The 27700-nt window shown below is 57.5% G+C and overlaps 1 protein-coding gene across 6 annotated transcripts in view; it reads left to right on the forward strand.

The window, feature by feature from the left end:
• The window catches only part of EIPR1 (EARP complex and GARP complex interacting protein 1), a 121866-nt gene that overhangs the window by 81864 nt on the left and 12302 nt on the right, over positions 1-27700 (forward strand). For all 6 annotated transcript variants that reach the window (XM_030311724.1, XM_030311725.1, XM_030311727.1 and 3 more), the window contains 2 exons: positions 2999-3155; positions 22160-22259. In XM_030311724.1, the coding sequence (XP_030167584.1) occupies positions 2999-3155; positions 22160-22259 (257 nt within the window). The remainder of the gene's footprint in view (positions 1-2998; positions 3156-22159; positions 22260-27700) is intronic.

Genomic DNA, 27700 nt, shown 5'->3' on the forward strand with positions numbered 1-27700 from the left:
GCTCTGGGCTGATGGCTCAGAGCCTGGAGCCTGTTTCCGATTCTGTGTCTCCCTCTCTCTCTGCCCCTCCCCCGTTCATGCTCTGTCTCTCTCTGTCCCAAAAATAAATAAACGTTTAAAAAATATATATATATTAGGAATATTTTCTTCCAGTCTTCGTTTTTTTCATGATATCCATCCAAGAGCAGAAGTTTTAAGTTTTGTGAAGTTCAATGTCTGTTGTTAGATAGAAGCTTTTAATTTTAATGTGGTCTATATTATCAGTGTTTTCTGTTATGATTTGTGTTTTATTCTGCCCTACTTAAGAAATCTTTGCTTATCCCAAGATTGTGAGGATATTCTATGCGTTGTAGAAAGGATTTGTATTATTTTGTCTTTCACATTTTTATCTTCAGTCTGTGTGGAATTAGTTTTTGTGTATGTTGTGAGATAGGATAATACTTCATTTTTCATGTGAATATACGATTGATCCATCATCTTTTACTGCAAATACCATGCTTTGTCCATTCCAGTGCAGTGGTATTTTTGTTATAAGTCAGGTGACCATTCTTGATGAGGTCTGTTCCTAGATTGCATTTTCTTTCTTTGGTCTATGTATCTGTGTACCGATACCAAGTTAATCCTGGATTTGTAAGTCAGCCACATTTGTTCCTGTGCCCAGCTGTTTTGGCTGTGTGGACAGCTCACATTTCCATTTAATTTTAGAAGTACAGAAACAGGTTGTCAGCTTCTATCCAGAAAGCCTTTTGGAACTTTAATTAAGGTTCACGGGTGCCTTACAATAGTGAAGCTTCTAATCTATGAACATGGTATACCCTCCTTGGATAGGCCTGTACTTTCTCCCAGCAGTGGTTTTAATTTTGCTGCACACAGGAGGTCTTACACCTCTGTAGTTTGAGATTTTATTGGATATTTGATTTTTTAATGTGATTGTTAATATTTTTAAAAAATTTCCTAAAGTGTTGTTGTTATCTGTAGGTATCCAGTTAAATTTTATATATCACCTTGGTGTTCAACAGTTTTGCTAAATTCCCTGCTTTGTTTCTAAGAGTATAGTGTGTGTAGACTGTCAGGTCTTCTACACCCATTATCATTAGCAAGTAGTGGTGTTTTCATTTCTTCTTTTCCCAGTCTTACACCTTCATTTTTTCCTTGACGTATGAAGTAGGCAGGACCTCTATTAGATTGTTAACTAAAAGTGGTAATACAAAACCTTCTTGTCTAATTCCTCTTCTCAAGGGGGAAGCATTTGGTATCTCTCCCGCACCGCTGTGTTTGCTGGGTGAGCAGGGAGTTACAGGGAAAGATACCTGAGCAGAGTTCCTCAGAGAAGGAATTTGTTCTGTGGGGACTCTGGCAGAGACGAGCTGTGTGCATTTCACTCATCTTGTAGAGAAGCTACAGTTAGTTCTCATGCGGGTGGCTCCATCACTCTTCACATTAGAGAGTTCTTTTTTCTGTCATTTAGGAAGACTGATATAATCTGTGCGTGTACGGGGTGAATGTCTCAGGCGTTCCTTTCTTCTTTCTGCCTCAGAGTCACCAGTTAGATATTCTCGTATTTTAGGAATGCCATCGCCGCTTCTCAGGCTCTGCAGACAGACCGTGTGCTGGAAACTTCCACAAGAAAATGAGTTTCTCGTGTAGAAAGTCCATGGTGCGCTGCATTGTCAGAGGTGAAACGGGAAGGTGACCGTTAGGTGTGTGGCCCAGCAAGCTGTATGGGACGTGAGCCCCGACCTTGGGGTCAGAAGGCCCTGGTGGAAACCCCTATCCTTCCGCCTGTCCTTTGACCGTGGCCGATAATGGCAATACTGCCCCTGAAGCCCGGCATCACCTGTTATGTTCACTGGTGCGTTGTTTGGCTGATCAGTTGGTGTTAGCAGTTGCAGCTGCTAAGTGGGACATTTTCCAGTGTGGCATGAGGCCCTTTCTTCTTCGTATTTCATGCGGGAAACCTTGTGCACGCGGTATTCTCTCTTGTTCTGCATTTCTTTTATGGTCCTCACTCGATGGCAGCCTGGTGATTTAATGTTGAAACCTGTTCCTTGATTTACCATCATGTACTAAAAGGCCTTTAAAAGGGAACGTGTTTAGCACAGATGCAGTGTGGTACTGAACGGAAAACATGTTTGAAAGGATTTATATTTAGGGATTTATGACTTAATTTTTATCCCATAATGTTAAACCTGATTCGTTTTGGTCTTCTGTGTCTCCCTGTCGTACTGAACAATCGTGCAGAGGGGCAGAACCCGGTGCCTGGCGTGTTCCTGGGAACAGGTGGCCCTGGTCTTTCTTGTCTTGGTGTCCTTATCCACCGGGAGGCATTTCAGAGCGTTCCACGACAGATCCCCGGGGCTCTGAGTGGTGGGGACTGAGCAGCCGCCGTCGTCTGCGGGAGATGCCGTGTCCACGCGGCGCCAGCGGGCACCGGGCCGCACGCTGCCCGGAGAGCCAGGGCACAGCCGACACGACGCCTGGTGCGCTTCCCACCTGCCTGTCCCCTCCCCTCCGCGCACGGGGGTCCGGCGGCACTGGCGACACGGTTTCCAGACGGAGACTCCTCAGGGTGCCCGGTGCCGGTGCGGGATTCCCTCGTACAGCCGTGAGGAGCGCCTGTTCGCCACCAGCCTTACGCCCGAGCGGCCCTCACGGGGTGTCTGTTGCACGCCCACCCCCACATTTTGCTCCCTGTCGTGAAGAACCGTTGAGGAAGCACAGAAGGAAATCGATTTGGAGGAAAATCAAATTTTCTTCTGGAGCAGAGTGGTGGTTTTAAAACAGGGAGGCAGGGGTTAGGCGGCTGCTGGCGGGGAGCCTGCCTGTCCCGCTTGCTGACTCTGGGTGTGTGCCCCCCCCGCCCTGCTTGCTCCCTGCACTTCAGATGTTCGAGAGGGCAGGCGCGCTCTGCCTCGGCGTCTGTGTGGATGGCGGTGCGCCGTCTGGGCCGCGGCCGCGAACCAAGCTCTGTTGACATGACCCTCTGTTTATTCCTCAGCCTCAGACAGCAAGGTCCTGACGTGTGCGGCCGTGTGGAGGATGCCGAAGGAATTGGAGCCCGGCAGCCACGAGTCCCCTGATGACTCATCGAGCCCCGCGCACACCCTGGAGCTGCTCTGTCACCTTGACGACACGGCCCACGGCAGCGTGGCCTGGTAGGGTTCCGCCTATCTCATACGCCCGGGACAAGCCTGCAGTAGACAGCGTGCGGCCGCAGACTCCCGTGGTAGGGGCCGCGGCGCACGCTCGGGACTCTGCTCTCTTGTGAAAAGACGGTGTGAATGGCTTTCTGTCTGTCTCTCTCGTTTCCTGGTCCTTGTTCTCCAGAGCGGACACGTTCGCGGAAACCCTACCGCAAACATCGTGAAGGAGCCTGTGTGCAGGCCTCCTTTCGTCGAGACCAGTGTGGCCAGGCCCCTGCCGGGAGGGTGGCAGAGGCGGGCGCCGCAGAGGTCTTCAGCGTTCTGTCGCTCTTTCGCTTCTAAATACGGTCTTATTCAGCGGTCCTAAGCGTCAATTAATTGTGTCTTTAGGTTGAAGGCTCACAGTTCCTTCTTTTGTGGCCTGAATGAGGATATGCCGTGTGCCCACCTCGCTGCACCCCCGAGCCGCCACGCCTTTACCCTTGCCTTCGTTCCCCTGCGTGTCGTGTGTGGGGCCCGGGGGTGGAGACGCACCCGGTTCATCCGGGTTGCCTGGCCTGTCGCTGCGCGCGTGTTGTGATGGAGGCGCAGCCGCACCCGCCAGTTCGCCAGGGGAGCCTCCGCCGAGTGCTGTGAAATCCTGAAGCCTCCGCAAATGCAGAAGGCCATGCTTTCTAGAAGGGACTGAGAGAGCGAAACGTTGTTACCGGCGTTTACCGTTACAGTGGTGATTGCCGTTTTCCTTAATACAGTCACGCTTCTGTGTGTGTGCACACGCGTTTGCACGTGTGAGAAAGAGCTGTATCCTCTGTACACCCAATTCTGTTTTAGTTCAATCTACCGATTAAGTACATTTAATCCAACACATCTTTATTAAGCACCTGCTGCATGCACTTGCCGGGCCCCAGGGATGCCTGGTGGTGGGGGGGGGGGGGAACCCGGCCCCAAGCAGACATGCATGATCTCTCAGGGGAGACTCATGGTGTGCACATGTAGGTGACCCAGGGCAGGCCACAGCATGTGCTGAGATCATTGTGAACCGTGTCCCGTGGGCCCCCCGGGGAAAGAGGAATTAATGTTTATGCTGGGATTGAAGAGGGATTTACGTGGGAGCTGACACGTGGAGCTGGGACTGACCCAGTCTCGCTCGGCATCAGCGGGGAACAGGGAGCAGACCTGCCCGTCGGCGCCCCCTGCGGGTCTGGAGGCCTCTGTGCTCCCGTGCGGGAGGTGTGGTCTTGTGGGTGCCAGGCCGACGCCACATCCACAGTCAGTTCTCCATATGGAGCCGGCAGCCCCCCCCCCCCCACCCGCAGAAAGCAGAGCCGCACAGGAGCCCCGCGGCTCCCACGAGGGGTCACCGGAGTGCGGAGCGAGCCTGGCAGCGGGGGCACGCCTGGAGTTCACTTTTCGTTCAGTGCTACAGTTGCTGCAGACACAGGCTCGCGTGTGCATGCGAGTGTGAGTGCATGTAGGCATGTGCCTGAGTGTCGGGGGCGGGGCACATAAGACGCGGTGCAGGCCAGCAGCGACTGCGGGGAATTTGGTGTGTGCCGAGGGCGTCTGTGCCTTTGGCTAGTGCACACACGGGCCGAGCTCAGGGGAGTTGAGGGAGGGGCTGCTGGTCTGCGTCCCCAAAATGTTCTGGCAAAAGTGGTCACACCAGTCTGCGTGTGCTGCCGGGAGGTGAAGGTCAGTGAAATGTTAAGTCTGGGTCACACCCAGGATCACATTTCTGTCATCACAGCCCCTGTGAGCACAGCCCATTATCACACCCCGTTATCACACCCCTGTGAGTACACCTTGTGAGCACACCCTGTGAGCATACCCTGTATGAACACACCCCCTTATCACACCCCTGTGAGCGCACCTCATTACCATACCCCCTGTGAGCACACCTCGCGGTCATACCCCCTATGATTGCACCCCTGTGAAAGGGGAACTTGTTAGGAAATAATTGTTGGCATTTAAACACACGCAGATGAACTGTCTTCCTTAAATCCACCTTGGAAGTCCGCTCTCCTGAATCTGCGGCCCTTGTTCACAGTGTCTCTTGAATTCCTTTTGTTCTCCGCTGTATCACTATGTGTTTGCTGACTTTTTCCCTGAGGTAGCTGTGATCCACCTGCATTGTAGGAACAACACAGATGGATCCCGTGTGCCGTCGCCCATCTCCCCCGGTGGTGACGTTGCCTTCCTACTGTGCACTGCCACCGTTGGGAGCTGGGGGTGTACCTTCAGTCCTCTGCCATTTCACCACGTGTGTCTCTTTGTGCAGCCATCCCGTGGCCAGGATACAGGACCGGGATCGCTCCTGCTACCTGTTTGTGGCCATAGCCCACTCCTCCCCATGCCGCATCCTTAATCCCCGGCAGGCATGAGTCTGTGCTCTGTCCTATAGACTCGTCATGTTGAGAATGTTCTATGGATGGGATCGTCCACTCTGGAAGCTTCGATAGTGGCTTTGTGCGCTCACCGTGATTCCCTGGAGGCTCATCCTGGTTGTCACATGTGTCCATCGGTGGCTCTTTCCCTTTATTCTAAAGAGGGGTCTGAGGGAAGATGGGGCACAGCTTGCGTGACCACTCACCTGTTGAGAGACAGAGGCCACCACTCACCTATTGAGGGACAGCTGGGCCTCCCCTGGGTTTTGGACATCATGGATGCAGCTACTGTGAGCATGCACGTACAGGTGTTCTCACATCTGTGGGTTTTCCTCCCTCTCAACTGAATGCCCTGGAGTGCAGTTCCTCGGGCGTCTGGTGGTTGAGTGTTTTGATTTGTGCAAACTGCCCCAACCTTCTCAAGTGGCTGTGCATCTGACGTTCCCACCAGTGATGTGTGGGGACCCAGTCTTTGCATCCTCGCTGGCCTTTGGGGTTGTTATGCGTGGTTTTTTTTTTTTTTTTTTTTTTTTTTTTATTTTTTTTTTTTTTCAACGTTTATTTATTTTTGGGACAGAGAGAGACAGAGCATGAACGGGGGAGGGGCAGAGAGAGAGGGAGACACAGAATCGGAAACAGGCTCCAGGCTCTGAGCCGTCAGCCCAGAGCCCGACGCGGGGCTCGAACTCACGGACTGCGAGATTGTGACCTGGCTGAAGTCGGACGCTTAACCGACTGCGCCACCCAGGCGCCCTTTTTTTGTTTTTTTAAACTATCTTCAGTGATGTCTTAGCAGACAGGGGATTTGCCTTTTGGAAATTTCAGCGTGGTGCATGTGTGAAGGTGGAGGGTGCTGTGTGTGGAGTTAAACACGAGGCAACTGCTAATTTTGTTTGTTTGCTTTTTGGCTTGTAAATTGAGGCCGAGAGCAGTTCTGGGAGGGGGGCTCCCAGCCAGGTCCTGGGGGTCGGCCCTGCTGCTGGCTGAAAAGGAGCATCCTGGAAAACCACGCAATTCCCAGTCTGCCCGGGTCGTTGCTGTGCCTCACATGTTCTGGCACGGGCTCCTGTCCTCAGGGCTGCTCGATGTCTGTTTGCCGTGGAGCAGCTGGGCCCCAGCGTAGATGGCCCCACATGCCCACTTTGGCCCTCCAGCACGCAGGGGGTGGGCAGTGCCTGCAGGCTGACCCTCCACTAGAGATTCACCAGTGTGTCTGGTTCAAGAGTGAAATAGGTGCTCCCGAGCTCCCAACCATGGAGGGAGACAAGGCGCTGCCCTAAGGCTGCGTAGGTTTGCTGGAAAGTCACCCGCTTCTCAGTCACAAGTGAAGATTGCTGAAAAGGAGGAAATGCTTCAGCTGTTACAGTGGCTCGATGGCAGGATCTCTGGAAACGCGCCACCCCCCATGTCTGTTAGGACACACAGTACAAATAAGGCAGCAATCCCTTCTCTTCCTGATTTTCTCAGATCCACACTGTGGGGACCAAGATGAGCTTAGAGGGACTACCTCGTAGCTTCTGTTCTTGATTAATGAGCCATCAGCTTCTTGGTTCAGTATGACCTCTTCGGAGAGGGCCTTCTTAACCATTCTGTCTAAAATAATCACTGTTCTGCCCCCACCCACGTCTTCCTGTCCTTGCACCCAGTTTTATCCTGTGTAATAGCAGTCACCATGCCTGACGTTGCTGTGTGTGTTCATGCTCCTGTGACCCCGGGCAGGCGCCTTGGCAGGGGGCAGGTGTGTCCTCAGCACCAAGGACAGCCCCCCCCCCCCCCCCCCCGCCCCACCCCGTGCATGCGGTGTTGTGTGAGGGGAGAAGTGGTGCGTCCTCAGCACCAAGGACAGCGCCCGGCCACCGCTCATGCTGTGTTGTGTGAGGGGAGAAGTGGTGGGTCCTCAGCACCAAGGACAGCGCCCGGCCACCGCTCATGCTGTGTTGTGTGAAGGGAGAAGTGACTGTGACCAGGCCCTTCTGAGATTTGCAGGCACCGCCCCCTGTATTTCCCACGTGGCCCTGTAAAGTGGGGACCATTGCAGAGGCGGTAACTGTCTTCCGGGTGCTAAGGAGAAAGCATCCAGCCATTTTTACTCGGTGGGGTGATTGGGCTTCAGAGCCAGGCAGTCTGACCCCAGAACGACACCAATGTCCCAGGATTGCCTCCCTGCTGAGCGAACGAGCAGCAGGAGCCACTTGTGGTCGTCACACTGTGATTTGGAAGTTGTTTCCTTTGCTGGGAGTAGAAATACATCCTCATCAGAATAAGTTCTGAGAATGTTCACACATCTTCCTGCTGGTTCCTTATGGATGACAAGTGTAAATATATTGTGCTTTCCAGGGGAATTACTCATTTTGAGATAAAGCCACCTTTTTTTTTTTTTTTTTTTTTGGCATACTCCTCCCCCCCCCCCCCCCATACCCCCGGTTTGCTCCTGTGGTCAGTGTGTGGTGACCGTGGATCAGTGTGTGCTGAGTGTGTGGTGAGCGTGGAAGACGTGGCCTTCTGATCTGTTGGTATGTCACGCTGTCCCTCTGGGCGTGTGCCTCCTTCTGGGGTGGTTGTGAGGGGTCTCTGGTGAGCTGTCCAGCTCTGTGTTCATTAGATGCTGGCATCTCACACTTACTCAGTGGCACATACCTGTGTCTCGTGAATCAGACAATAGCTCATGACACTCTTCCACTCTGCCTGTCACCCTGGAGGGAGTGGGACTGGGCAGCCTCACCTGGGACCAGGCCGCAGTGACATCCCTCACATGATGGCCCGAGGATAAGCTTATTCGGCTCACTGCCGGCCGTCTGCAGGGCGGTTGGATGCTTTTACCAAACTGACGTTTTCACCGTCTACAGGGCATCTGGCCCCAGCGCATTTCAGGCTGTGTGTGTCAGATGCCTTGTGTTGTTCTGGGATGGGAAGGGACCTACACAGCTCAGTGAAATTAATAAGAGCCCCCTTACTGTGTTAAATGAGGTAGGAGAGCTGAGCCCGGGGGCATGCATGTCATTGGCCCCTTTTCCACTTTCCAGGGGTAAGTAAGGGTGGGCTCTTCACGGCACCCCCTCTTACAGGGTGGTTTTTCCACGAAGGTGGGGCTTCTCCGTGAGTCAGTGACGAGACCGGCAGCTCAGGGCGTCCGTCATTGTCCGCAGTGTGGACTGTGGGGGTCGGTACTGGAGTGAGTGCAGACCCAGTGTGGCCCCCTGTCCTATCACACCAGCGTCATTGGGGGCCTGGTGGAGTGTCAGGGGAAAGGAGGCAGCGATTTGCTGAGAGGGCTGTTCCCGGGTGCGGGCCTGCTGGGGCGCCATGAGCACGTGCTCGCCGTGTGCCCGCTGTGTGCCTGCCCTGTGGCATCATCACTGTTGGCTCAGGGCCGATGAGTCACACAGGTAATTCTGTGCTTCTCCACCTCCTTCTCATCACGAAGAACCCCCCCCCCCCCCCCCCCCCGCCCAACACACACCCGCCACTCTCCCTGCTGCCGGCGAGTGGAAGCCAAGTGTAAGAATTAGCGGCTCCGGTCTGTTCTGGGCCCCGTCTCCCAAGTGGTGCATCAGGGGGAGTCTACTGCCGCCTGGGGTCACGGACAATGAAAATCTCCTTTGAAGGAGAAGTTGTTAAACTGAGTAACCAGAGGCTTTCCAGGGTTGGCTGGGAAGTGAATGACAGTCACTGCAGCCGCTCACTGCCACCCCCAGACCCTGATGGGCTTGGGGGAGGGAGCATTGCTGTCACTCATTTGCCACAGGGATGGGGTGGCTGGCCCACAGCCACTTCCTGAGCTAGCTCTCTCCGGGGAGCAGATCTGCTGAGTGCAGGCGGAGGTGGGGGGAGGAACAGACCTCCTGGGCACAGGGGGAGGTGGAGGGAGCCAACCTCCTGGGCGCAGGGGAAGGCGGGGGGAGCAGACCTCCTGAGTGCAGGGGGAGGTGGGGGGAGCAAACCTCCTGGGCGCAGGGGGAGGCGGGGGGGGGAGCAGACCTCCCGGGTGTAGGGGGAGGCAGGGGGAGCAGACCTCCTGAGTTCAGGGGGAGGTGGGAGCAGACCTCCTGGGTGCAGGGGGAGGCGGGGGGAGCAGACCTCCCGGGTGCAGGGGGAGGCAGGGGGAGCAGACCTCCTGGGTGCAGGGGGAGGCAGGGGGAGCAGACCTCCCGGGCGCAGGGGGAGGCGGGGGGAGCAGACCTCATGGGTGCAGGGGGACGTGGGGGGAGCAGACCTCCTGGGTGCAGGGGGAGGCGGGGGGAGCAGACCTGGGCGCAGGGGGAGGCAGGGGGAGCAGACCTCCTGGGTGCAGGGGGAGGCGGGGGGAGCAGACCTCCCGGGTGCAGGGGGAGGCGGGGGGGGAGCAGACCTCCCAGGTGCAGGGGGAGGCAGGGGGAGCAGACCTCCTGGGTGCAGGGGGAGGTGGGGGTAGCCAACCTCCTGGGCACAGGGGGAGGCAGGGGGGGGGAACAGACCTCCTGGGTGCAGGGGGAGGCAGGGGGAGCAGACCTCATGGGTACAGGGGGACGTGGGGGGAGCAGACCTCCTGGGTGCAGGGGGAGGCAGGGGGAGCAGACCTCCTGAGTTCAGGGGGAGGTGGGAGCAGACCTCCCGGGTGCAGGGGGAGGCGGGGGGAGCAGACCTCCCGGGTGCAGGGTGAGGCGGGGGGGAGCAGACCTCCTGGGTGCAGGGGGAGGCGGGGGGAAGCAGACCTCCTGGGTGCAGGGGGAGGCGGGGGGAGCAGACCTCCTGGGTGCAGGGGGAGGCAGGGGGAGCAGACCTCCTGGGTGCAGGGGGAGGCAGGGGGAGCAGATCTCCCGGGTGCAGGGGGAGGCGGGGGGAGCAGACCTCCTGGGTGCAGGGGGAGGTGGGGGTAGCCAACCTCCTGGGCGTAGGGGGAGGCGGGGGGGGAACAGACCTCCTGGGTACAGGGGGAGGCAGGGGGAGCAGACCTCATGGGTGCAGGGGGACGTGGGGGGAGCAGACCTCCTGGGTGCAGGGGGAGGCAGGGGGAGCAGACCTCCTGGGTGCAGGGGGAGGCGGGGGTGGGAGCAGACCTCCTGGGTGCAGGGGGAGGCAGGGGGAGCAGACCTCCTGGGTGCAGGGGGAGGCGGGGGGAGCAGACCTCCCGGGTGCAGGGGGAGGCAGGGGGAGGTGGGGGTCCCCATGGCACTGGAATGCCAAGTGGGCTGAGCAGGTACGGACGTGCCCAGGAAGGTGGGCGTGTGCGCTCTCATTAAAGGAGGGCAGTGGGTGTGAGCCACTTCCTGAGGTACTTTGGCCAGAAGAGAAAGGATTCGGCCTCATCTCTCTTTTCGTGTTTGTTTAATCGTAGTTTGTGATACAACCGTGGAAGAAATGCAGATTCAGAGGTATCCACGACACCTTACAGAAGCCGTCTCTGAGGCTAAGTAGGAACGTGTGTTTGAAATTGAGAGATCTTATGACACGGCTTTGCGGTCAACAGCGATGGAGAATTCCCGGTGACTGTGACGATACCGTCACTGAAGATTTATCGGATTTTAGGAGGCTTGTGTTAGTGCCTTTTGGGTTTATGTGACCTAGGTGTGCTGAGGTGTGAGTGCCCCCCTGGTCACTGGCTCGCTTCTAACATCCATTAGCTTTTAAAGAGGCCCAGAACGGGGCCACATCCCTCACTTTGTGCAGGTGTCCTAGGACAACAGACAGACGCCTTCCTGTCTCAGGTTTGTTGAGTTCCCCGCACGCGGAGAACGGCTGACGCAGACTCCCTTGCCCTCATCATGCCAGCAAGACCACGTGTTAGGGGGACCGTGGCAGCGGTATCGGACCACAGCGTGCCGATACAGCTCACACTAGACGGTCCTAACACCGACGTCTGAAGGCCGCGCACAAAGTGTGTTTACGTGCATGACCCGAGAAATTCATGTCATTCCTAAGATTTCAGTTCACGTTTCCCTGAAAACCGTGGATCAGAGTGTGTTTCGTTGAACTCTCGTGTGACCTGACCAGTGTCTCCCAGAACGGGTCGGCTGACCCAGTGGATGCCAGTGTGTCCAAGGCACTAGTTTAGAAGAACGTAGCTTTTAGTTCTATTTGTGATGATTTAAACGTGAGCTTTAAATACGAAAGTTTCGAGCCTGAACTAACTCCGTGGGTGAGAATGTTTAAACATTTTCTCACCGTTTGAAAAATGGGGTGGGGGAGAGGAAAGAAAAGTAGAACAAAAAGCGGAGGAAGAACCTGAACCACTATTTGGAATTTGGGTAGATGGTTTTATTTCAAAATGTGCTTTTATTCACAAGTCCGCTTTGAACTTGCTGAGAAGACCCAGGGGCACAGGAGGGTTGCTGCACCTGCCCCAGGGAGGGAGCAGTGTCCCTGTGCTGTCCAGTGTGCACCCCTGTCCGAGCCCCAGGGGCACCGGCCACCATGGGCCAGTGTCGGGGTATCCTTGGAGGAGCAGAGCTGTGATCTCTGGGTGTCAGGTGGGCCTTCGGTTCTGGCGATGGTCCGTCACGTGGAGGATGGACCGAGTCCTGGCTGTGCCTCGCGACTCTCTCTGGGGCAGAAGGACGGGACGGTGGCAACCTGGCGTAGAAGCCATGCTCAGGCAGGGCCAAGCAGCGTGCCCATCGGCTGTGTCCACCCTTAGGAGGAGCCCGTGGACCTCAGGCATTCCCATCGGGGGAGGCTTCTCGGGGGTGCCAGTCTGGTGATTAGTGCCCATGTTTTCCTATGTCCACACTCAGGAAACGGGTGCCTGTCTGTTGCTGGGTCCTCGGTGTCAGAGTGCTGACCGGGGCTGTGAATGCTGACGTCAGCCTCCACAAAAGAGACAAGCATCCGAGGAAGATGCTGTACCCCTCACGCCCGGCCTGTGGCTCTTCTGCCCTGGCTCTGACCGGAAGTGTAGTTATTACCTGATGGCACTCGGAGTCTGTCCAGATGAGGGGTGTCAGAGCAAGCAAGCCACCCCCTCTGGCACCAGCTGGCCTGCCAGGGTGCCTGGGCCATGCCGGGACGCCAGCCTGCCCCTGGAAGAATCTGCGTGGCTCAGCCGTCGGGAGCCCACACGTCCACAGAACTGGTCGAAGCGTGCCTCTCGACTTACGGTGTCCTTCCCTTAATCCGTGCGGTGCCCGTGCAGAGCCCATGTGTTCGGTTCCGTATGTTCCACCAGGAGGACATTAACTGGATTGCCAGCTCTCTGTGTTTGAAAGAGATGTATAACCTGGGGAACTAATTTATTGGATTTTAAAAGGGTTTTTCGAAATTCTGCTTGTAACCAATGACTTGGCAGATATGTTTCCTTCTTTTCAGTAAAGTAAGAACCCTGATGGGTTGTATAATGCGGCGGGAACCACATTGGTCACACGGCCGTCCCTTGTGCATTAGAGTCTGCCTGTGTCCCGGCCGCGTGAGGCTGCGGCCTTGTGGGCATCCAGCCTTTCATGGACTTCCCACCCCCGGTGGCTGCAGAGAGGAGGTAAGGTGTGCAAATGCTGTGGACTTAAATTATTAAATTTGCGCTGAGGCTGTTTTAAGAATTTCTGGTGTCCTTTGCGCTGCCCTCACCCTGGGTGCCGGCATCCAGAGTGTGAATCATTCATTTTGGAATCCCTTATCTGAAGCACAGAGGCATGTATTTTGTTTGATCAGCATGAAACCTGCCAAATTAGAACCATCATTCCTGCCATTATGGTCCTCGTTAACTGCCTCCAAGAAGTTTAGATTTTTTATTTGGGTTTATTTACAGAAACAGTCGTATTTTCCTCTCCGTGATTATGAGGGGTATTGCACACTTACATTAGGTACATGCGACTTTGTTCTCCACTTGTTAATGTAATTTTACGTCCTCTCAAATTCACTGGCGGAGTGTGATAAAGCAGAAAAATGGATGATTTTTATGAACAGAGAAATAAACCTCTTCGTTTGGAGCAGCAAGTATGGCAGAAATTCTAGGTTATTTTCTTATGTTTATAGCGTTAGTTTCATGGTGACGATCCACGATAAAATAGAATCTCTCTTCTCACTGCACTTTGCATACTCCGGTTATCCCAAGGTGTCTGTTACTGGGCACAGACACCAATGATTTTAGGGGTTGCTACCCAGAAACGAACAGCGGATTTTCCTGACGCCTCACCCAGGATGGGTGGTGACAGGAGAGGCAGGAGCGGGCCCCGCGGCAGCGTGACTGCGGGTGCTGCGGAGCACCTGTTTACCGCAGGTTCGAGGAAACGCCTGGAAAGGCCCACTCTCGGGAAGGGTCCCGTCGCTGAGCCTTCCCGCTCGGTGGCACGCGGCCCCGCAGAGGCGTGGAGAGACGCGGTCGTCACTGGAGCCGTAGGACGAGGGGCTTCCGGTGGGGAGCGCGGGGTGTGGTGCCCAGGCGCCAGGCGCGGTGGAGGGGGCGGAGCAGCCCCGTGCGGCTGGCGGCAGCTCTGGGCGCGTGGTCGCCCGCTTCGCGGCCAAGAAGGTGAACCTGGGCTTTCTGTTTTTACTTGGAGATCCGCCAGTGCGATTTCTTGTTTGACGGGAGCGTGTATTTCCTCCCTTTCTGTGTGTGTGTGTGGGGGGGGGTTGTTTTTTCTTACAGTTTTTAACAGTGAGCCGCGCCCCTGCCCTGTGCTGCTGGGACGGGAAGGTGCGCGTCCTGAACCGAGCCCACGGCTTCTCAGGCAGTCCCCCCTCGCTCCGGGGTGGGAAGTGAGGGTGTGGCGATCTGTCGTCCCACCTCGGTCCCGTCCTGTCCTCTCAGGGCACGAGCACACTCACCTTTCCCGCCTCCCCTGACCTCCTGGGGACTCCCCAGGCCTGGGGCCGCCCCCGACGGTGAAGTGTGGGGCTTTCCTTCCCATGCACGCCACACTGTTGGTGGCTTTCTCCTTAATCTAGGCCTTTTCCAGGAGAGCTAGCCAACTGTTGGTGACAGAGCCCATTGGAAGTTTCTAAAGAACCTGTTTTCTCCTTCCTGGTTTTGCTTCAGGAATCTCTGGGTCTCCAATCTCTGTGGCGAGATTAACTCTTGCATCCATCGCGTAAAAGGCAGACGTGTTCCCTTTCTTTCTGATGCCGTGTAATTCAGAGATTACAAATTTAAATCCTCTCAGGAATAAATGGCACATATTCAGAGGCATACCTTGGTTCCGTCCTGTAGCTTATTCAGTCACCTCTCCAAGGAGGCGTTTCCTCCGTGAGGAGCAAAAGTCTTAGTGTGGGTGTGTCTTCCTCGGAAGGCTGAGGCTCTTCTCCCACGTGTATTCTGTGTTAATGCTCCAAGTAGAGGCCTTAGCTCCAGCTTAGCTGGTGTGTGTGCACACGTATGTGAGGCGTGTGGGGTGTGCGTGTGTGTGTGGGCTGTGTGCGTGTGTGGGGGGTGTGCGTGTGTGTAGGGAATGTGGGGTGTGTGTGCATGTGACAGTAACTCAGGGAACTCCAGAATGTTCTCAGATGCCAGGGGGAAAATCGCCTGATGCCTGGCTGACTTTTGCACCGACGGTCACCAGAGGAAGCACAGGTGCCACGGAAAGTGATGTTGGGGACTCGGGACCAAAGCCACTGGGCACGAAGTGGGCGGGACAGCGACACGTGATGGGGCTCTGGCGCCTTTCAGAATAGGTCAGGATTCGAGTTTCTGGCCTCCCTGAGGATTTTTTTTCCTAAATCCTGGTGGCATTCTCTTGGTGTGCGTAAGGGGGGTAATTTCACTATCGCAGGCCAAGTTGGAAGGTGGAGTTAGGGTTTTTCGACAGGAGGCTGTCGGCGTCTGGGGTGGGCCGGTCTTGGCTGTTGAAGGCTGTTTGCGGGCCACGGCCGCGTCCCCCCAGCCTCTGAGGACCGGGCCCTCCACACTGGCGCTCCCTGTGCAGCCGACGCCCGACTGCATCCGACAGTGTTGAGCTCGGGGAGCGCCGACTTTGTGCGGGCTGTGCTCAATACCGACTCGCCTGTCTTCCCGAACGTGGGACGTTGGTGCACCTGTGTTAGCCCCTGGACAGATGAGGATCTCAAAGCCCAGAGCGATTTAGAAGTCGCAGGCATGCATACAACGGAATTTGGGTGGCCTTTGGGAAGAATTCCGTTTCCTTGACATGGAAACTTACCCAAGACACGTTTAAAGTAAAGCCGCACGCGGCAGAGTGATGTCACCAGCGTGTCTGCGGATGTGACTGTGGTCGTATTGCCTGCGTCAGCACGTGTATTGGCAGAGACCTGGACGCTTGTCCCCTGTCGTGGGGGTTCTCTCTACTGGGGGGCAACACAAGAGGCTTGCACTTCTGTCAAGTTTAAACACTCTTAACGAGCACATACGACTTGAAACTAGGATATAAAATATGGCAGCTTCAAACGGGATCTCGGGGAGGCCGGGGCTATGGCTTCATGTGTTTTATTCAGGGGAGAGCTCCTTCTTCGCCCACATAGGGCCACTTATTACTGAGCTTGTTAGTCACCAGTGTACGTGCTGCTGCAGCTCAGGTAACAGGGAGCGTGAGGCAGGTGCCGGCAGGACGCGTGCAGTAGCCAGAAGGGAGGCAGGCAGCTGCCGGCAGACTCCCGGACTCCGCTGGCATCGAAGCAGACCCCAGCATAAAAGGCCAGTGACTTGGGGCCCTTTCATACGGGCCCCAGTGCTGTCCCGCAGAGGGAGAGAGGGATGCAGCCCAGTGCCAGCCAGGGCGCGGGGACGGGTCGTCTCGGCCAGGCTGCGTGTTCGCCGCATGGGCAGAAAAGGTCCAAGGGATATGCCGCATATGCTTCAAAGGAAATCTACCCCAAATGCTTGCGGTGATAGAAAAGACCAAGGTTAGCGGTCCGAAGCAGCGGTCTCCAAAGTTCGGTGTCAGAAGGAGATAGTTTTACGTCACGACCCTCCCGTCTCCCCCAGCACACACATCTGCGCTGTGACGAGAGTTTCGCAAAATGCCACCTACCGTGAAAGCAGGCGAGTGCGAGCAGGGGGGCTGGCTGTGGCACGAGGAGGCCCGTGCCTGGCCACCTGAAGGACTGCGTGTGGGGACGAGGATTCTGGAGCAGACATCGTGGGCGGAACGGCCTTGATGGAGGCTGCAGGTGGATCTCGTGCTGTCTCGTCCTGTCTCGTCACGTGCACGGCGGACTGTGCTACTGGGCCATGTGAGACCGTCAGCGGGGCCTGGAGCCTTCACCACTGCGGCGCGGCTCTTCTCAGGGGGAGTCCCCCAGTGGTTGGAAGTGGGTTGGTTGGACAGACGGCTCAAACCCCGAGCCTGACAACCTTCTGTGTCCCATGGCATGTGCTGGGTGCCCCAGATGTCATTGGTTCTGCTTTGCTCGTGCCGCCTTCCTGTTCTCAGTGGCGCCCCAGCTGAAAGTGGTGTTCCCGTAAGAACAAGACCTCGACAGGTGTCTGTATTTTGGCGATGGGAAAGCACACACAGGCCCAGAGAGGGACTAAACTTGGGCTGTTGGTGGGCCACGTTCTCAGCTGACGGGGCAGTTAGTAGGAAAGTAGGAGCCAGGCAGACGGCGTTTCCAGGCAGGAGCTGGACGATCGTGAAGCCGAGGGCGAACTCGGTCAGATTTGTGCAAAGTGAGAAGTCAGACATTAAAAATAAGATTCAAAAGCTTTATCGCTTTTTTATGTAGAATTTGAGAATGATACATGTAAGCAAATGACTCCCGAGGTTTTGCTCGCAGGAGAATTGTAACTCCGGAGATGGAGAAGGGCGGGGGTGCCGTGGATATCGTGCGTGTGGCGTCTAGGGTGGCATGGACGTGCAGGTAGAGGTGCCCTTGGGGGTAGGCGTGGGGCTGCGGGGGTGCAGCCGGGCGGCTCAGTCTTGGCTTGCTGGGCAGGAACCCCCCCTGCAGTTCAGCGCCCGGAGAGGGGGGGAGGGGCGGCCGGGGCGGACAGGGAAGTGCGGGCACCGATCTCATCCCGCACTTGGCCCGCGGGGTGTGCAGTGGCCCGCGGGAGAGTTGGGGAGCCAGCAAGACTGCCTCTTGATGAGGTGCCTTCGAGACTAAGTAGCCAACCCTCTTGCATGGGTTCCAAGGTGGACCGATCCTCACTGCATGTGCCTGATAAATAGGCTCTTCGCCCAGCTTTATCTTTCACGCGTTAAAGTGCGCTGGACACATGCCGAGAGGGGGCGTAATTAATTCTTCATTCACGATTTCCCTCAACACCTCTTTGTTAAGCGCCTCTCCTGTGCGGGTCAGACTCTGTGCTAGGTGCTTGGCATACAGCAGTGGGCGAGTCTGGGCTTGTGCTGAATTTGTAGTCTGGCCGGGAAGCCAGCCACGAATGACCAGGGGCCGCCGCTGACCCAGGACAAGGGCAGTCCGCGTGGCCTCCAGGGGTCAGGCCTGGTGGACTTGGTGTTTCAGCCAAGCCCCTTCTGCCTTCCAGAAGCCCGTCTCTCTTGGTCCTGATCTGCAAACAGTTTTTTTTATTGAACTGACCTGTTCTTTCCAGGTTCAGACCTGGTCCTTGAGGAGGGATGGCCGTCCGCACGCAGCCTCGGGTCTCTGGAATCGATAGGATCCCTGTGTTCCTGTGTTCAGATTCTGGTGAATCTTCTCTCCGGTCCCTTCCTCACTTTGCCTTGACATTTGCCTCTGCTGAGACATGGGGGCATCGCAGAGCCGTGACTTTTTAGGGACTCGCCTGTTACTCCTCTGAAGACGTATAACCACCTGTATGTGCTTGTCTATAGGCTTAGCGGGCCTCTCCTGGGCACTCGGTTTCCTAGACGTCCGCCAAGAATAAGTCTTACCCGGTCTCTCCAAAGGCTGATTGTGGTAGCGCTCGGGACTTAGTTGCCACACAGTCTTCTCTGCAGTTTGGACTCGATCCTCCAGGAAATGGGTATGAATGCACCTTGCTGAACAGGAAGAACTAGGAAATGAGTCTTCACCCCTTCTCTCCCCTCCCTCTCCTCTCCTCTCTTCCCTCCCTCCTCTCCTTCCTCTTCCCTCCTCCCTCCTCCCCTCCCCTTCTCCCTTCCCCTCCTCCCCCTCCCCTCCCCCTCCTCCCCCTCCCCTCCCCTCCCCCTCCTCCCCTTTCCCTCCCCCTCCCTCCCCCTCCCCCTCCTCCTCCCCCTCCTCCTCCCTCGTCCCCTTCCCCCTCCTCCCTCCTCCCTTCCCTCTCCCCCTCCCCTCCCCCTCCTCTCCTCCTCCCCCTCCTCCCCTCCCCCTCCTCCCCCTACTCTCTCCCTCCTCTCCTCCTCCCCTCCCCCTCCTCCTCCCCTCCCCCTCCTCCTCCCCTCCCCCTCCTCCCCCTCCTCTCCCTCCTCTCCCCCTCCTCTCCCTCCTCTCCCCCTCCTCTCCTCCTCCCCCTCCCTCCCTCCCTCCCCTCCCTCTCCCCTCTCCCCTCCCCCTCCTCCCCCTCCCCTCCCCCTCCTCCTCCCTCCTCCCCTTCCCCCTCCTCCCTCCTCCCTTCCCTCTCCCCTCCTCCCCCCTCCTCTCCTCCCCCTCCCCCTCCTCCCCCTACTCCTCCCCCTCCTCCCCCTACTCTCCCCCTCCTCTCCTCCTCCCCTGCCCTCCCCTCCTCCCCCTACTCTCCCCCTCCTCTCCCTCCTCTCCTCCTCCCCCTCCCCCCTCCTCCCTCCCCTCCCCTCTCCCCTCCTCCCCTCCCCTCTCCCCTCCCCCTCCCTCTCCCCTCTCCCCTCCTCCCCTCCCTCTACCCTCTTCCGTCCTCACTTCTTCCCTTCACCCTTCTCCTTCCCTCCCTCTCTCCCTCCTCTCTTCTCCCTCTCGTCTCCTTACTTCCCTCCTCCTCCCTCACCCTTCTCTCTAGTCCCTGTCCATCCTTTCCTCCTCCCTCTTCCCCTCACTCTCCTCTGTCCCTCCTCCTCCTTTCTCCTTCTTCCTCCTCCTTCTTCTCTCCTCCCCCTACCCCCTCCTTCTCTCCTGCCCTCCTCCCTCCTCCCCCCTCCCTCCTTCTCCTCCCTTCCCCCCTCCTCCCCCCTCCCTCCCTCCTTCCTCTCCTCCCCTCTCCTCCCTCATTCCTCCTCCCTTCCCCCTCCCTCCCTCCCCCCTCCCTCCTCCTCCTCCTCCTTCTTCTCCCTCCTCCCTCCCTCTCTCCTTCCTCCTCCCTTCGCCCTCCTCCCTCCTCCCTCCCCTCTGCCATGGGTATCAGTTTTTGTAGCGTGCCCTGTGACCCACATTCCTCCTTCAAACACCCTGCTGCTGTCCGGCCCGCGTGTTTGCTCTGTGGTCTTGGACGTCGGAAGCAGATGTGTTAGAACTGTGGGCAGACGGATGGGGAAGGGGAGGTTCTGAGTAAGGGCTCGAGAGACACTGCAATTTAAAACATAAAACAAGCACATGAGCTTTAGTGGAGGGATTTTGATTGTGCAGATGCCCTTAAAGCTTTTTCTTCTTTTACGGTTGTTGGCTGTTTTCCCGGCCCTCACGCACTAGTGGTTAGCTAAATGTACTTTGAAACGGTCTCGTTTTTTTATGCGGCTTCTCTGCTCTTACCTGGATTCTTCACTCTTCCTTGAACTCGTGAGCAAGTATTGATCACGTGCTGTGTGCCTCAGACGCCGCTGGTCGCGACGGGGACCGGGAACGGGCTTTGACAGCCTGGGGCTACTCCCCAGCAGACTTTAACCTGGCCAGGGAAGCCACGGTCAGAAAATTCGTGGTCCGTCTTTGGCATCGAATTGGCTGACTCTTACCCTATGATTTGTTACGTTCCCAGGAATCTCTGGCTTTCTGGTGTTTCTGTTAAAAATTCCACAAATCCCTGTCACTCAACTTCCTGACTGTAGGGTTGCTGACCCTGGATGGTCAGTTCCTGTCCTGTGGTCATCCCCATGGGTCATCCCCACGGCCGTGTGGCCCTGCCCTGCCCTCGTGTGTGTGTGTGTGTGTGTGTGTGTGTGTTTGCGTGTGCGTGTGTGTGTTGGGGTGGGGGGTAGATGTAGTCTGTGAGTGAGGTCCGGTGAGGAGCTCCTCGTAAGTCCTCCTAGGTGTACCGCTCCTAGAATATCGTGTTGAGGGTGGCATCTTTTTGTCCCCACAAACTCGTATGTTGAAACCCTCATCTCCGGTGTGTTGTATCAGAAGGGGGGGCCCCCAGGAGGTAGATGCGGTCTGAGGGCGGAGCCCTCTGGGTGGGATAGGGGCCCCTCTCCCTCTCTGCCGCACCCGGGACACTCGAGAAAGCAGCGGTCCTCGGCAGAAGCACCCTTGCCGGCTCCCCGATCTTGCGCAAGTGTGGGAAGGAAATGTGTGCCGCTCAGGCGGCCGGGCCGGTGGGGATCTGTTGCTGCAGCCCGGGCTAAGGGGACTGTTGGGCACAGGTAAGTGCGTTGTTCTCTCCCGGGGCAGGCCGGCGCCGCCCCCTTCAGCCTTCTGTCCCGGTTTGTGTTTTCCCTGGCGCTCCGTGTCAGGCGTGTGAGCTCTGCAGGGGCTCACCTGTGCAGATGGACTGCCAGGACGGACTTCGGCCACCTTGCTTCGGGAAGCGTCTGAATTCAGAGTTCGGGTTGGCCATCGTCGCAACAAAATCAGAGCGGATTTCAGAACCTCGCTTCCTGGCGTCTCTTCCAGCTGCTGTGTTTTAATTTTATGGGCTGGATTTTGTGCATTTTTCGCCCCTAGTGTTAGAAGGATGCGCTAGGCCGTGTCTGATGCAGGAATGATCTACGTGGTCATAGTGCTGTGAACTTCACGTGCGTTTCTTCAACTGTAAAGGAGAAAGACGTTGTGGTTTTTGAATTATGTTACTGTTGTGATTAAAAGCAATCATAGCTGCACTGACGGCCTTGAAAAGCTGGTGTGAGGGACTTGCACCCGGGGCTGCCCCCGCCCCCCGTCAGTCAGTATCGTGCCCAGTCTCCTGGCGTCTGCGGTCACCCCCATGTGGCAGCGACGTTCTCCTCTGTATAAGCACTTGAGGGATTCATCAGGGAGACAGGAACCCTGAAAACTTTTCGTCTCCACGGCTTTACCACGGAGGTGATGGGTTTGGGATCTTTCATCAGGGACTCACGTGTGTGTGTGTTATCAGCTGGGGTGGCTTTGGCTGCAGGTGACAGGACACTGGCTCAGACTGGCCGGCACATCATGACATTACGTGACATCATAGGCAGGACCCCCCCCCCCCCCCCCGTCACTGTGTCAGCCGCGTCCTTGGGCTACGAAAGACGTGGGCATCCTGCCCCAGATGGCAGTGTCTATCCTGGGCCTCCTCGAGCCCCGGCCCCCAGCAGGCCGCTTCCTGTCCACCTGGCACAGCTGGTCACCTGTCCGTCCCTCCATCAACAGGAAGACACATGGGCTCCGGCAGCCACAACAAAGCAGCCCAGGCTGGGGGCCGAAACCACAAACCTTATTTGTCACGGCTCTGGGGGCTGGAGTCCAAGGTCAGGGCATCAGTGTGGGTCCTGGCGAGAGCCCTCTTCTGGCTGTGTGCTCACTTGGCGGGAGAGAGAGAGACCACAGGGAGAGGCAGCGGTGGAGGGGTCACGCGTGTGCCGGTGCCATCGCGGCCCGCACTCACCTCCTCGTACCCGGAGGCCCCGGAGGCCCGGCCCCCTAACCGCGGCCGAGTGGGGAGGACGGACATTCAGCGGGAGAGGGCGCCCGCGCGTGGTGGCTTGGAGTGGGTATGGGGCAGCCGCAGACACAGGTGCGGGGCCTCTGGCGTCAAATTAATGGGGCCTCCTCTTCCTGCAGTGTGGCGTGGGAGCCCACGGGGGACGGGAGGAGAGTCATCTCGCTGGCCGACAGCCACATCCTGCTATGGGACCTGCAGGAGAGCTCCAGCCAGGCCGTGGTGAGTGACAGGGCTACGGTTTCCTGTGTTGTGTCATTTTACATGTTTATTATATTTTATTTTTAATGTTTTTTAGCGTTTACTTCTGAGAGAGCGAGGTGGAGGTGGGGCTGGGGGGGGAGGGCAGAGAGAGTGGGGGACAGGATCTGAAGCAGGCTCTGTGCTGACAGCAGAGAGCCCCATGCAGGGCTAGTTTAAAAAGTTTTTTTTAATGATTATTTATTTTTGAGACAGAGAGAGACGGAGCATGAAGGGGGGAGGGGCAGAGAGAGAGGGAGACACAGAATCGGAAACAGGCTCCAGGCTCCGGGCCGTCAGCCCAGAGCCCGACGCGGGGCTCCAACTCATGGACCGCGAGATCGTGACCTGAGCCGAAGTTGGATGCTTAACCGGCTGAGCCACCCAGGGGCCTCTACGTGTTGTGTGTTTTTAACGGGACCTATCGGCTGAATTGAGAATACGCGTCTTGGTTCGTGTGTGCTTAGAATCCTGACGTTGGTTAGGAAACGCTTAGTGCACGGACAGAGCCAGCAGTCAGAGAACCGTGTGATTGGCTGTCTCCGGTGAACGCTGTCTGGGACCCGGGCACACGTAAGACTCAGAGCCACAGGCTGACACATCTCTGCCCTTTGGCCCATTTGCCATCCTGACGCATTTTCTCATTTCCAGTGTGTTGTCTTTTCCACGAATGGACACTGGAAGTCTGGTTGGAATCCTCTTTTAGGTAGGAGCGGTCATAAAACGCTGATTTCCTGGTGCTCGTGACCTGTCAAGTTTCTGCGTGAGTTGTAAAGAGGGACGGTGACCTGTGACCCGTCTGCCCTGTGGCCTGTGACCCCCGGTGGCCTTACAGCTGGCCTTCTGCTCACACACGTGCTCGCGCCTTCTCACGGGTTGTAGTCCTCGGACCGTGCACGTGTGGGACAGAATGCAAATATCGGCCAGAGTCCTCCAGCCGAACGGGACACTCGAGGGGGACCTCGTGCCCGGGGCCGTTCCCTGTGGACCTGCAGGTGTGCTGGGAGCTGGCCCTTCACCCCCTTCTGTGGCCTTGCTGTGGCGTCTGGGTCACGGGTGCAAGCCGCCTCCCGACCCTTCCTCCCACGCGCCTCTCGTGGGCGTTGCTGCAGAGCGGACGGGGGGCAGGAAGGGGCCAGTCCGTTCCTGCTGGACTGCGGGGGCCAGAGAGGCCGGGGCGGTGACGGGCCCTGCACGCGTGTGTGCGTGCACTCGGTGCCGCCCTGCCCCCTCGGCAGCCCGTCCTGAAGCCAGACGGGGACGCCTCTCCGGACCCTCGGCCGTCTCGGAATGACGCCATGTAGGGGGATTGATCTGTGACTTATTTTCTGCAGAGACCAATTTAGGCTCCTCTGCTCCGTTTTTATCCGCCGTCAGCAGTTCTGTCGACAGCACTTTGTGGCCCTCTGCCGGGTGTTTAATACGGAAACCTTCCTATGGATCCTGGCCACCTTCACACGCCGCTCCTCGGGGTGTTTATTGCTGGCGGGTATCGTCTGCTGCGGTGAATCGAGTCCTGTGCTCGCTGCATCATTACCTTTTGCAATTAAATCGGAGGTTCTTTGCCGTTTGTAATCATTAGCAGAGCCCGGGGGGTCTGGGGGGGAGCTTCCGTGGGGTCCCGGCCCTGCCGAGGGCAGAGGGGACGCCTCCCTGTTCTGGTTCCCGCTCCTCTGTCTCCAGGGCCCGGTGGCTTCCAGCAGCGGTGGGAACAAGCAGCTTCCCAGGTGCAGCGAGCGAGGGGCCGAGCAGGAGGACGATGGGTGCCTTCAGAGTTGACTGTCCTCTTCCTTCCGGCCGCGCGTCTGTGTGAGGGCTTCTCGAGGATGAAGCCGGGGTCACCTGCTCGGCTGTATGCACCCAGGGGCACGGACATTCAGGAGTGCCTCTCTGAAGGAAGAGAGCGGGCGTCAGGGACACAGTGTTGGTTCAGAAATGTGGTCTGAGGTTGAACGCACACCGGGAGGATCGCCTGCACGTACACGGGGAGGAGCTGGTGGTGACGGGAAGGTCATTCGGTGCAGCTCAGGGCACGTCCGCTGTGCCAGGAAGTAGACAACACGCGTTTGTCCTTGGGGACGGGGAGACAGGGACTGCCGGGTGGCAGCTGGGCCGCCCTCAGGACGAACGCACCAGGTGGCTGGGGCCTGGGACTCCCGGCCCCGGTGTCCCCCTCTCCCGTGGGAGCCCGGCTGTCCCCTGCCGTGCTGTGACCCCTCCTTGCTCCCGGCCTGCGTCCCCAGACATGTCCCCGAGCAGAGAAGGAGGCTTGTGAGGCCATTGTCATCTCTGATGCCGACTGCTCAGCAGCAGCGAGGCCACGGGCCAGCGGGCTCCCCTCGGAACCCATTCTCCTGTCCTGGCTCTGCCCTCTGCTGACGTGGCCCAGCGTGGGACCTCACTCCCGGCCCCCGGGGCAGTGTGGGCAGACGTGGCCACTCTGCCCCACGCCGTGTCCCTTTGCTCTCTGCCCTTTCGTGTTGTCAGCGGGACCTCTTGCAGACGGAAGGTTGTCATCTTGTTTTTAATAGACCTAAGTTTTGGAGAGGTTTTAATGGATTCCCAGCCAAATTGAGGGAAGGGAACAGACACTCCCCCCGACCTCACATGCACACCTCCCACCATCTGCATCCACCCCAGACGGACATGTGCTGCACTCGCTGGGCCTGCTACATGGAGCTGTACTCCCTCATCCCGTGTCCAAGGTCTCTGGTGACGTGGTGGCTCTTTCCCTGTCTGATTAGAGAGGAGGGTCGAGCACCCATTGCCCAGAGAGTGCGGATCTGTCCCGCGTGCCTGCGGTCACGCAGCAAGTGTGGACGGCTGGTGCTGAGGACACACGGGAGGGTTGGAGAGGTCCCCAGACACCCACCACGTGGCTTTGAAGCCGTAACAGGGCTCACGAGGTGTTTCCACAAATCTTTGTCCCTCGCTAATTGTAAAGCAGTCCACGTTCATGTAAAGAAAGACACAGACCTTGGGGTCACAGAATTCTACTCCCTCACTTGACAGTTGAGAAAAGTAAGAGGGAGGCTCCCCAGGGAGCCAGGGGACGTTGTGGAGGCTGCAGGGTTTGAATGGCAGATTGGGGACTGCGGTTGTGACGCCGCACGAAGTGTTTGCCGTGGCCCCGTGCGCGTGCCTCTGAGCCACGTTTGCGCCCCCCCCCCCCCCCCCCCCCCCAGGGCCAGAGCCTCGGCGCCTGGCTGTCCCCACCGGCCCGTCGCGGTTTGTCTGCGAGGGCGGATGTGATGTTTGGAAACGGTCAAGATTTATTGGGAGAAAGATCTTGTAAATAAGGTAGCTGCCCAGGCTTTGTAAAACTGGCCCGTGCAGCACAGGTTACAAGTCTGGAAACTGGTTTTGTGGTGAGCCTCATGCAAAGCAGTCCTACACAGATGAGAGCACTCGCTGCTTGCCTGCAGTCGGCGGGGAGGGCGGGGCTTCAGGCAGCGGTCACCGCGCTTTCTGTCTCCGGATACTTGTTTTTAGAAAAAAGCCGTCTTCTTCAAGAAAACATGGGGCAAGTCGTTTCCTAAGTTGCGTATCTCATGTGGCATAATAGCTACACATGGCTTTGATTTTGTAAACGTCGGAGACAGCTAATATTCTTTAATCTTCCAGTTAGATCTTGGAAGAAATCGCCAAATACAAAGAGCTAGGCATCGGTGTCTGGCAAAGTGTTTGCTTCCCAGGTTCTCAAAAGACTTCTTTCTAGTAAGAGCGGATGATAGAGGGGAGAGTATGTTGCACACACGGGTGTATTTAAGGGACGCAGCTGCTGCGGCCGGGGGAGCGAGGCGTGCGTGCCTCAGTGGTGCCAGGCGGTGAGCCCTGCCGCGCGGCCCGGGGCTGTCTGAAGAGGGGCACGTGGCTGGGCTTTGAATGCAGACGCACGGCCTCTGCCTTCCTGCACTTGGCCGCCCGGTTCTGGGGTCCGCAGTGTATGGCTGATTGAATCTCAGTTCCCAGGCTGGCTTTGCTGCGATGGGCTGGGCCGGGCGTGGGCCGGCAGCCGTGCAGAAGGGAGCCCTGGCAGGCACGAGGCACAAGAAGGACACACTGAAGGCCGTGGCTCTGTGGGGTGGGGGTGGGGTCCAGGCAGCCTCCCGAGCTTTGGAGTCAGGTCCCTTTCCCGCCACCCACAGGGTGACCTCGGGTGAGTTGCTTGGCTGCACTGGCCTCAGTGTCCCCATCTGTAAAGTGGGGACCGGTTTCCACACGTATGAAGGGCCCTTACGTGAGGACAGCAGGCCCCTCGGTGCCTGGCACACAGGCCTCGCTTGCCTGTTGGCCGCACGGTGGGGGTGGGGGCCGGATGAGCGTCTGGGTGAGTGGATGGGTACGGCGGCCGGAATACGCAGTGCTTAAACCTGGGCTGTGAACGAGAGTCGCTGACTACGATCCCAGTGTGAAGGCCAGAGGTACAGGGAGAGAAACCGCGACGCCGAAAAGCAGTCTGTGTTGACTTGATAATTAAATTCCTCCCCTCAGAGCCAGCAGGGGGGATCACAACTCACACGTGAAGGGCGCGTGTGTGATCGCTGCACTGCTTCCGGGCTTCTGAGCCCACGTTACGTACAAGCTTCCCCCTCTGCAAAGAACGGCCTGTGATTAGATCTCTCTCTCCAGCGGATCGCCGGAGTCTGGTTGGCGTGACAGGAGCATTGGTTACGTTCTAGTCCGTCTTGGTCAGGAAATTGAAATCTGCGCTCACAACCTTGGCGGTGTCGAGTGTGGAGCTGAGGTCAAGCCTGCAGGTGTGGGAGCGGGACGCACGGTTTCCTCTGCAAAGAGAGCTCAGGTTTTAGAGCAGCAAAGGGGCAAAAGCCCTCGTAGTTCTGTTCTTCCTGCAAATAGGGTGCTGTTTGCAATACGCTAAAAATAACTTTAAAACGGCCTCAGATTCCCTCCCCGGTGCTGGCACCTAATACCCTGTGTGCATTTTCAAAGACAGGCTGGCTCTGGTTCCCAGGAGGCCAGCTCCGCAGAGCCTGGAACGCCTTCTCCTGGGGAACAGAGTCCCCGCAGCAGTGTGGGGCCCGTGCAGCCACCCCCGTGACCCTGGACAGCTTGGGGCGGAGGGGTGGCAGGACCCCCCTCTGCCTTCCTCAGGGCCCCTGTGCACACCAGCCTCGCGGCCAGCCCTCCTCTCCCACGCCTTTTCCACGTCTGAGGGCAGTGACTGGCTGGGGCTGTCCTGTTGAACCCGTTCCCGTCACCCCATCGACCCTGATGACTCACCCCACGCCTTCCGTCCACCCCTGAAGACAGACCAGGGCTCCGGGCATTGTCCGGGCCCTGGAGGCTCTCATTTAATTTCCATGGCCCTGCAGGGTGGGCTCCTGAATAGCTCTGTCTCATGGGAGAGTTACCAGAGGGAAGCCAGGCTCGAGGGGACCATGCCACTGGCCAGGTCGCTT

This window comes from Lynx canadensis, chromosome A3 (assembly GCF_007474595.2).
Source record: "Lynx canadensis isolate LIC74 chromosome A3, mLynCan4.pri.v2, whole genome shotgun sequence".
NCBI lineage: Eukaryota > Metazoa > Chordata > Mammalia > Carnivora > Felidae > Lynx > Lynx canadensis.